A 10909-nucleotide genomic window follows, 5' to 3' on the forward strand; every position below is an offset into this window, starting at 1 on the left:
CTAGAAACAGCCCGTATTGCCCAACGTTTAGCCCAGGCTGCAGAACTCATTGCCCTCACACGAGCACGTATTTTAGCAACTGGCACAACAGTTAACATATACACCGACAGCCAATATGCCTTCGGGGTGGTTCATCATTTCACCATTTTGGGATCTTATGGAAAGAAAGAGGGTTCCTGACTTCACACGGTACACCCATCCTGCATGGAGATTTAGTCTTCGCCTTGACGGAAGCAGTCCTCCTCCCCAAGAAGCTAGCAGTGATAAAATGCCAAGCACATAGGAAAGTGACTGATCTCATTGGACAGGGAACTGCGCTAGCAGACGTTACAGCCCGAGCCACGGCAGAAGACAGAACTACAACACGAATGTATGTGACCAGGTCATAAGCTGAACAATGGACGGACGGTAGGACCACTGTAAGGGACATACAGACGACAGGCACACAAGACAAATTGACTGAGTGGGAAAGGGTGGGACTAAAAGACGAGGAAGATTGCTGGAGAACTAAAGACAGGAATAAATGGCTGGTACCCAATGCCTATCTAATCCCCATATTGACCATGGCACATTTACCAGCCACATAGGCTCCACCCCCATGATTGAACTAATCACCAGAGTATGGCATAATGTCAAGATAACAGAATCTGCAAAACGATTAGTACAACAATGTATAGTCTGCCTACAACACAACCCAGGGAAGGGGACAGTAGTGCCATGGGGAGAGTTTGGAGTCCCTGACCACCCCTTAGAAGTCTAAAATATGTCCTGGTGGTTGTGTGCACTTTTAGCAAATGGGTGGAGGCATACCCCACCCCCGACAATACCGCCTTAGCCATGGCAAAAGAATTGCTGAAATAATTCTTCCCCCGATACGGCCTTTGTAGAATTTTATGGAGCGACAACGGCCCTCACTTCGTAGCGGAGGTGATACAGAACATACTGAAAGGGCTGGGGGTAAAACAAAAGTTCCATGCCGTCTTCCAACCCCAATCAGCGGGTCTGGTAGAAAGACACAATGTAACATTGAAACTAAAACTAGCCAAAATAGTTGCCACAACCGGGTTGAAATGGCCCGACGCCCTCCCATTGGCGTTGCTATCGATGCGCTCCACCCCAACCAAACACAGACTGACCCCGTATGAGGTGGTCTTCGGCAGGCCTATGAGCATTTGGGCGGCGCCAAGACCCACCTCCATTAATAATGTCCTGAACATATTAATGTTGGATTATTTGTATAATTTGACAAACGAGCTAACAATTATCCACCAACAGGTGCAGCAAGCCTTGCCTGATGGGAAACATCCTTAACAACAAAGTTTAAATTATGACTTACATGAACAACGAAGTCGAACAACGAAAAATCTTAACAACGACTTGCCTAAACCACGACATTAGTTAACAACGAAGCTTAATAGATGCTTCTGCCTTCTGTCATCAAGATACATTGAAAAAAATTACCACTAGATGGCACTGCGCGGTCAAAACTTTTGAAGATGGACAGAAACATTGCGAGGCATTCAGTATTTGCAAGGGAAATAATATTTCTGGACAACGAGGAGTCTCTGAGAGAAAGGATAACCTCTTTGAAATAAATCTAAGTGCTTGTTTGTGCCGGCCTGGTGGTACCATCGTTAAGTAACTTGTGGTGAGGCAGCAAGTAATATCGCCCTTGAGAACATATTGTTATGTCATATGATGGCTTGATGACTATGCAATACTTGCCTGGAGTCTGGGCTCGGCTGAAAGGTATTAATAAAGGGGCTGAGGACCACTCATGGCAAAAAGAAATGTGAGCATATCCTGTTGCGGTGTGTCTTTGAAAAATATGGTACGGAGCCCGTGCAGCATAAATATAAGTTGGAGTCCTGTTTCAATTAAAGGAATTGTGATAATGTAGATTTATGTCTATTTTGTGTACACTAAATATAGAATGTAGTTGCTTCAAGGAGCTTCCGGCTTCGGCATTTAATAAGGCATACGTTTTAGACTGTACAGGCAGTATCCAGGTCGGGGTACTAGTTGGAAAGCATTTTTTTTAACACGCATTACTTTACAAAGAAAATTTGTGGTAAAGGAATGCGTGGGAAAAAAACATGGTTTAGACGGGGTCGTGGTTACGACCTCGTTGTTAGGGAAGTCGTGGTTGGGGAACTCGTTGTTCCAACATACAACCTTGCCGGACGTATCCAAGGGCCCAGGACTTGAAATAAAACCTGGAGACTACGTCCTAATTCAGAATTTCCAAAGGACGAAGAGTCTGGAGCCTAGGTGGACGGGCCCCTGGCAAGTCCTGATCACCACCCGAACTGCCCTCCGAGTGGAAGGAAAACGAAATTGGCTGCACGCACACCACTGCAAAAGAGTCCCTCCAACACTGGCAACCTGTGAATAGGTGGAGGTGCAAGAGGAAATACTCGCAAAAGACCGACCAGCTCTGAGTTGCTACCCACAAGACACCCTCGAACTGTCAGAATTTCACGACCCCACTGTGCCATCCAAGAAAGGGTACAACCTAAGATTGACGAAAGGAGGGTGCTCCAAAGACCAGGCCACTAACTGAGTCAAGGTCTCAGATCGGTAGCACAGTCAACCAACTCTACCAGGAAAAGCGCTAGACAAAGTCTGGGGTCCTAACAGTCGTTGAGCCCCTCGAAGATGATGGTAGAAACTGAGCACCTGAAGAGCAGCCGCAAAGACACCAAGACTGCCAACCTGCATAGCACAAAGACAATTGCACTTGTAGCAGCATTTCTCACCTGTCTCCTACTAATGGTCGCATTCTGGATCATTGAAGAGAATGCTCCTGCATATAGAACATTGTCACCCACCATGCAACCAACCACCAAGAAAGAACATTACCTGGTATCACTACCGCCACATCTCCGAGAATGACGCAAAGAATTCTGGAATAATTATTTCGTGCAGATGCTGCACCAGCACAATCTTACCACCAATGCTACCAACTGTTGGGTCTGTGGGCTGTTACCACATGCCACTGAACATTCCAACCCTTTCATCCCTTCGCCCTTTTCTGTTCACGGATCTTGCCTTGCCTGGATGATGCTCCTACAAGAAAGTTACAAAGACAATGCCACTTCCGACGGGACAATCGCTCAGTTCTACAACAAGTTCTGGCTAAACAAAACAGGAAGAACAGCCGCCCCCTTCTGCCCTCACACCTCCAATGCGACATTCCCGATGAATTTCCCCTCCAAAGAACGAGTGGAAATACAAGTGTTCAATAATCCTGTCAGAGCCACATTTTCCTACCTGAAGAATAGAACTGCTGCAACACTGACTGTGGCCCTATCTGCGGTGAACGTCTCTGGCCTTGTATGCATTGAAGGCCGTGGGACTAAGAATGTGGGTCACAGCACTTGTAGCATTGCAAGGACTTTGAACACTGCCAACCCTCCAGCGTTTGTTGCGTCACCCAATATGCACTTTGTCTGTGGAATCAAAGCCTACACCTGGCTCCCAAGAAACTGGGGGGGGGCATATGCTACATCGCCTTTGTTTTGCCACCAACCTACACAGCCCCTGCAGAGTATCATCGAGAAAAGCATTCTAAAGACACTGATCAAGCAGACTCTGACGCAACACAGTTCCTCGACGCAGCAAAAGGGCTCATCCCGATATGGGGTGCAATGACAAACAGCCGAGCCATCAGACAACTGTCTCAAGCGGTAGAAACCGCCCTGAACGTCACAGCTGGCATCCTCACCAACAACACTGCTGAGCTCCAAGCGGTCCATCTGGTTGCCCTACAAAATCGCATGGTCCTGGACGTGGTACTAGCGGACCGTGGAGGAGCATGCCGCATCATCAGTGCCAGCTGCTGCGTATACATTCCTGATAATTCACCTTCTGTCTATGAAGCAATCGAACATCTCCACAGACTGTCTTCCGAAATTCATCAAGGATCAGAGACTTGGACAATTAGAAGTTGGCTTTGGGGCATCTTGAAGGAGTGGGTTTGGAAAATATCAATGATTCTCTTGTTTCCAGTATTGACAATATGTGGTTGTTGTTTGGGTATACAATGTATACCACCTTTGTGTTCTGTTTGCATAACCACCTTGCACCCTAAAACTTTGGACACTCAGCTCACAAAAATGAGAGTAATGTATGATCAAGACATACAGGACATTTTGGAGATCGAAATAGACTGACAAGATGGCTAAGTTATGTTCAAAGGGCCCACTGTTAAAAGTAAAATGACGATCGTGAACATTGCCTGCACCATCTTGTTTAGTGGGAATTTTTTATGTGCAGGTAAGCTGCAGCCATTTTATCCATCACAGCCATTTTTGTACTCTGTTGGTCACCTTTGTTTCACCCTGCCCTTACCTGCATCCATCTGAACCTCTGACCAAACCTGATATGTGTGCTGGGGGCTGTAAATCCTATTGTCACGACAAACCTCAGCGCCACTTGCTGCAACAAACTCGTTTTTCCTTTGATCTCTGTTTGCAGGCAAACCTTTGAACAATCTACCCCTTACCACACCTAGCTACTCAAACTAGTTCCAGATAAACTAAAATGACCCTTGCAGACATGATTTATTGCACTACGAACAGCGAGACTTGTTTTCACCAACAATGGGATTGTTTTTTATCAACAGAACGGACTCTTAGATCTGGCCGGTCTCACATGTTTTAGACCCCGAAGCAAGGTCCAGCTGCAAGATAAGATTGTCTGTTTGACCTGGGTGGTAAGAGAATTACTGTTGGGCTTGTGTGGAAACCTGCCAGGGGCGGGGACTTCAAGCTTGTGTAACCATGTTGATGAAACAAATGCATTGTGTAAAACCTGTATAAAAGGAAGAGCCAAAAGAGATGCCAGCAGAATACCTCCCTCAGACATCCCGGTGTCTGCAGTTGACCTGGTCTCCTCATGAGAAATAAACCTTTTTCTTGTCTTCCATTTTCCAGCGCTTGCCTCATTATTTTGATAGCAAATCCAAGGTGAATTAAAGGTGAACCCAGCACCAGGCAGCATTGGGGGTCTTAGAAGACTCGCTGCTTTTCACACTGCTACAACACCATGGTTTCAACACAATAGCAACCACCGCTAGATCATAGCATCAGTCACTTCAGTAGTACAGCTGCTGCTACAAAACAGCCACTGGGAGACTGGAGTAACAATCACTGATACAACACTGGGGTGGCATGGTGAGAAAAAGAATGATGGATTCAATCCAGATCTCTTGACTGGGGGTGAATGTTTTGATTTGTTCTGCATTCTGTCCATCAACTGTGTGGTTTGCTTTCTCGCCCTAAGTGCGCAGGGTATGCTCAAACGTGGGTCCCTTGCTCACTGTGCCACTGGATTTAAGCTATCCTGGCTGAAGAGGGTTGAAACCCTGAAACTGGACCCAGGATGCTTGTTTCCAGTCCAGGGAATTCCTGGCTTGGCAGTTCGGGCTGGACTGTTCCCATGAGGCACAGGGCCAAGACTGATTTGCATATGGCCATGTGTGAACTGGGGTGGCTTGGTGAACAAAATAACGATGGATTAAACCCAGATCTGTGACTGGGGGTGAATGTTTTGCCATTGTGCAACATTCCGTCCATCATCTTGTGTGTTTTGTTGTTCACCCTATGTGGGAAGGGTATGCTCAGACGTGGGTCCCGTGCTCACTGAGCCACTGGAGTCAAGCTATCCTGGCTGAAGACGGCTGATAGCCAGAAACCGGTCCTCGGAAGCTTGTTTCCGGTCTAGGGAAGACATGGCTTGGAAGTTCGGGCTGGACTGTTCCCACGAGGCACAGGGTCAAGACTGATTTGCATATGGCCAGGTCTAAACTGTGGTGGCATGGTAAGCAAAAGAATGATGGATTTAACCCAGATCTCTTGACTGGGGGTGAATGTTTGATTTGTTCTGCATTCCGTTCATCAATTGTGTGTCTTTTACAACACAGCAGCAGCACGAGGAAAAACAGAGTAACACGCAGTGAGGCACCACAGCTATGCATAATTCTGCTACTCCTAGAGATTAGAAGCCACTGACACATGAATGCAACAATAGAGCAACAGTTCCTCTCCTGTTGCAATGCAGCGCCTTGAAGTGTACTCAGGGCAGTGAGCGCTTGCTACAGTCAGCCTCTTAACATCCTTGCAGCCTTGCAGGGCAGTGGGCACGCCCTACAACAGAAATGTTTTACAGCCCTCAGGGTCCACCCACCAATACATCCACAAGACATTCAAAGTGACGTACTCCGGTGCTGAGCACACCTCCACAAAACCGACTCAAACTCCAGTGTACACAGAAGCGCCGCAAATCCACATTACGGCAGAGCGCGCTATTCAAAGCTAACAAGCGCCAGAGCCCCCCCAAAGTCACACAATTCCTTCCTTCTCATCCCATCCCCTCCGCCACGCCGTCATTAATGTGCATTCTGGGAATTGTAGGCCTGCCGACTCCATTCTGAAATAAGCAGTGCACATCTCAGTGTGAGTGCAAAACCTGTCCTGAGCAACCCCCCCCCCCCCACGCCCCCCTCGCATGACACAGAAACATGGACTCATATCTGGGGCTCCCATACATAGCCATGGACACACCCCAGGGGCTCTCACACACAGCCATGGACACACCCCTGGGGCTCTCACACAGCCATGGACACACCCCTGGGGCTCCCACACACACAGCCATGGACACACCCCTGGGGCTCCCACACACACAGCCATGGACACACCCCTGGGGCTCTCACACACATAGCCATGGGCACACCCTTGAATCTCTCTCACACACACAGCCATGGACACACCCCTGGGGCTCACACACACAGCCATTGACACACCCCTGGGGCTCACACACACAGCCATGGACACACCCCTGGGCCTCCCACACTCAGCCGTGGACACACCCCTGGGCCTCTCACACACACAGCCATGGACACATCCCTGGGGTCACGCACACAGCCATGGACACACCCCTGGGCCTCACACACACAGCCATGGACACACCCCTGGGCCTCTCACACACAGCCATGGACACACCCCTGGGCCTCTCACACACACAGCCATGGACACACCCCTGGGGCTCACACACACACAGCCATGGACACACCCCTGGGGTCACACACACAGCCATGGACACACCCCTGGGCCTCTCACACACACAGCCATGGACACATCCGTGGGGTCACACACACAGCCATGGACACACCCCTGGGCCTCACACAGACAGCCATGGACACACCCCTGGGCCTCTCACACACACAGCCATGGACACATCCCTGGGGTCACACACACAGCCATGGATTCACCCCTGGGCCTCAAACACACAGCCATGGACACACCCCTGGGCCTCTCACACACAGCCATGGACACACCCCTGGGCCTCTCACACACACAGCCATGGACACACCCCTGGGGCTCACACACACACAGCCATGGATTCACCCCTGGGCCTCAAACACACAGCCATGGACACACCCCTGGGCCTCTCACACACACAGCCATGGACACACCCCTGGGGCTCACACACACAGCCATGGACACGCCCCTGGGCCTCCCACACTCAGCCGTGGACACACCCCTGGGCCTCTCACACACACAGCCATGGACACATCCCTGGGGTCACACACACAGCCATGGACACACCCCTGGGCCTCACACACACAGCCATGGACACACCCCTGGGCCTCTCACACACACAGCCATGGACACACACCTGGGGTCACACACACACAGCCATGGACACACCCCTGGGCCTCTCACACACACATCCATGGACACACCCCTAGGGTCACACACACAGCCATGGACACACCCCTGGGCCTCTCACACACACAGCCATGGACACACCCCTGGGCCTCTCACACACACATCCATGGACACACCCCTAGGGTCACACACACAGCCATGGACACACCCCTGGGCCTCTCACACACACAGCCATGGACACACCCCTGGGCCTCTCACACACACAGCCATGGACACTCCCCTGGGGTCACACACACAGCCATGGACACACCCTTGGGTCTCTCTCACACACACAGCCATGGACACACCCCTGGGCCTCTCACACACACAGCCATGGACACACACCTGGGGTCACACACACACAGCCATGGACACACCCCTGGGCCTCTCACACACACAGCCATGGACACACCCCTGGGCCTCTCACACACACAGCCATGGACACTCCCCTGGGGTCACACACACAGCCATGGACACACCCCTGGGCCTCTCACACACACAGCCATGGACACACCCCTGGGCCTCTCACACACACAGCCATGGACACTCCCCTGGGGTCACACACACAGCCATGGACACACCCTTGGGTCTCTCTCACACACACAGCCATGGACACACCCTTGGGTCTGTCTCACACACACACGGCCATGGACACACCCCTGGGGCTCACACACACACAGCCATGGGCACACCCCTGGGGCTCCCACACAGCCATGGAAACCCCCCTGGGGCTCACACACAGCCATGGACACACCCCTGGGGTCACACACACACAGCCATGGACACACCCCTGGGGCTCACACACACGGCCATGGACACACCCCTGGGGTCACACACACGGCCATGGACACACCCCTGGGCCTCTCACACACCCAGCCATGGACACACCCCTGGGCCTCACACACCCAGCCATGGACACACCCCTGGGCCTCTCACACACACACCCATGGACACACCCCTGGGCCTCACACACAGCCATGGACACACCCTTGGGCCTCACACACACAGCCATGGATACATCTTCTGGTTTGAACGGCGCATGTACACACCAGTAGATACGACACACAACGAGCTACACACTGTTGTAAATCAACACGCATCCGTACATGCGCCCCTGGAGACCATCCACTCGGCCATGTTCACACCCGCGCATCTCACACACACGGAACATACGCACACAGGTGCACATTACAGACGTCATTGTACACAGATGCCGGCAGATACACAGCGCCGAAAACCTGCTCTTCGCTGTCACGCGCGCATGCATACCCCCCCTGGAACACAGAGCCGCCCCCCCCCCCCCCCCCCCCCAAGCACACAATGTGAACCCCACCTCCGGGAGGTGTGCGCACCCCGCATTCCTGCACAGCCTGTAAACACCTGTGGGTGGGGGGCACAGGGTGCAGCACTCCCAGGCGTAAAGGATGCAGGGGGAGGAGGAGGGGGGTACAGGGGCCAATAGATGGTGCATGGGGGGCTGGAGGGAGGAGGGCGGGAGGAGGTTGTGAGGCGAGAGGTAGGGGAGACGTGATTTGTGAGGGGCGAGGTAGAGCGTGCCTGGGGTGGACCGGGTGGGGAGGCAGGAGGGAAAGGGTGCAGGGGGCAGGGGAAGCATGGAGGCACGGGGTGGATGCATGAGGGCCGGAGGCGCCGTGAGGCAGAGGATGCTTGAGAGGCGCTGGGGACAGGGGGGCACAAGGTGCGGGCAGGAGCCCAGGGTGGGGGGGGGGGCATAGTGATGGGGGGACAGGAGGTAGCGGGCGGGGAGCCTGCACAGGGGGGCGCAGGGAGCTCGGGGTGCAGATGCAGGAGGGAGGCAGGGGCTGGGGCGCATCGCGGCACTCACTCCATGTCTGCTCCGGTCCTCTCCTCTCCTCCTCGCCGCTGCTCTCCCGGGGGTCCGGGGGTGGGTCCGGCCCTGCAGAGCCGAGAGTCGCCTCCTCTAGCCCTGGCAGCGGGCGGCAGTGACAGGGACGGGCGGCGGCGGCTGCGGGGCTCTCAGCATCTCCAGCCGAGGGATCCTGACAGCGGAGGGGAGAGGGAGCATCACTGGGGGGAGGGCGGCGCCCTCTGCGGGGAGGAGGGGGAACTGCACCCAGAGCCATGGAGCATCACTACCCAGAGAAGGGAGGCAGCGCCCTCTGCGGGGAGGAGGGGGTGCTGCAACCAGAGCCATGAAGCATCAGTGGCCGGAGAGGGGAGGCGGCGCCCTCTGCAGGGAGGAGAGGGAACTGCAACCAGGGCCATGGAGCATCACTGACCAGAGAAGGGAGGCAGCGCCCTCTGCAGGGAGGAGGGGGTACTGCAGCCTCAGAGAGGGAGCATCACTGCCCAGAGAAGGGAGGCAGCGGCCTCTGCGGGGAGGAGGGGGTACTGCAACCAGAGCCATGGAGCATCACTGGCCAGAGAAGGGAGGCAGCACCCTCTGCGGGGAGGAGAGGGAACTGCAGCCTCAGAGATGGAGCATCACTGCCTAGAGAAAGGAGGCAGCGCCCTCTGCGGGGAGTAGGGGGAACTGCAGCCAGAGCCATGGAGCATCACTGGCGAGAGAAGGGAGGCAGCGCCCTCTGCAGGCAGGAGGGGATACTGCAGCCTCAGAGATGGAGCATCACTGCCCAGAGAAGGGAGGCAGCGCCCTCTGCGTGGAGGAGAGGGAACTGCAGCCTCAGAGACGGAGCATCACTGCCCAGAGAAGGGAGGCAGCTCCCTCTGCAGGGAGGAGGGGGAACTGCAACCAGAGCCATGGAGCATCACTGGGGGAGGGCAGCGCCCTCTGCGGGGAGGAGGGGGAACTGCAACCAGAGCCATGGAGCATCACTGGCGAGAGAAGGGAGGCAGCGCCCTCTGCAGGGAGGAGGGGGTACCGCAGCCTCAGAGATGGAGCATCACTGCCCAGAGAAGGGAGGCAGCGCCCTCTGCAGGGAGGAGGGGGTACTGCAGCCTCAGAGATGGAGCATCACTGCCTATAGAAGGGAGGCAGCACCCTCTGTGGGGAGGAGGGGGTACTGCAGCCAGAGCCAAGGAGCATCACTTCCAAGAGAAGGGAGGCAGCACCCTCTGCAGGGAGAAGGGGGTACTGCAGCCTCAGAGATGGAGCATCACTGCCCAGAGAAGGGAGGCAGCGCCCTCTGTGGGGAGGAGGTGGAACTGCAACAAGAGCTATGGAGCATCACTGCCTAGAGAAGGGAGGCAGAACC

The 10909-nt window shown here is 53.9% G+C and overlaps 1 protein-coding gene across 2 annotated transcripts in view; it reads right to left on the reverse strand.

Moving 5' to 3' along the window:
• PALM (paralemmin) overlaps positions 1 to 9763 on the reverse strand; it is a 260286-nt gene extending 250523 nt beyond the window's left edge. Inside the window, exon 1 of one of the 2 annotated variants that reach the window (XM_086946734.1) lies at positions 9559 to 9763. In XM_086946734.1, the coding sequence (XP_086802860.1) occupies positions 9559 to 9563 (5 nt within the window). In that variant the 5' untranslated portion in view covers positions 9564 to 9763. The remainder of the gene's footprint in view (positions 1 to 9558) is intronic. The other variant, XM_086946735.1, reaches the window with a different exon arrangement.
• Between the last annotated feature and the right edge of the window lie 1146 nt (positions 9764 to 10909).

This window comes from Lissotriton vulgaris, chromosome 12 (assembly GCF_964263255.1).
Source record: "Lissotriton vulgaris chromosome 12, aLisVul1.2, whole genome shotgun sequence".
Taxonomy (NCBI): Eukaryota; Metazoa; Chordata; class Amphibia; order Caudata; family Salamandridae; genus Lissotriton; species Lissotriton vulgaris.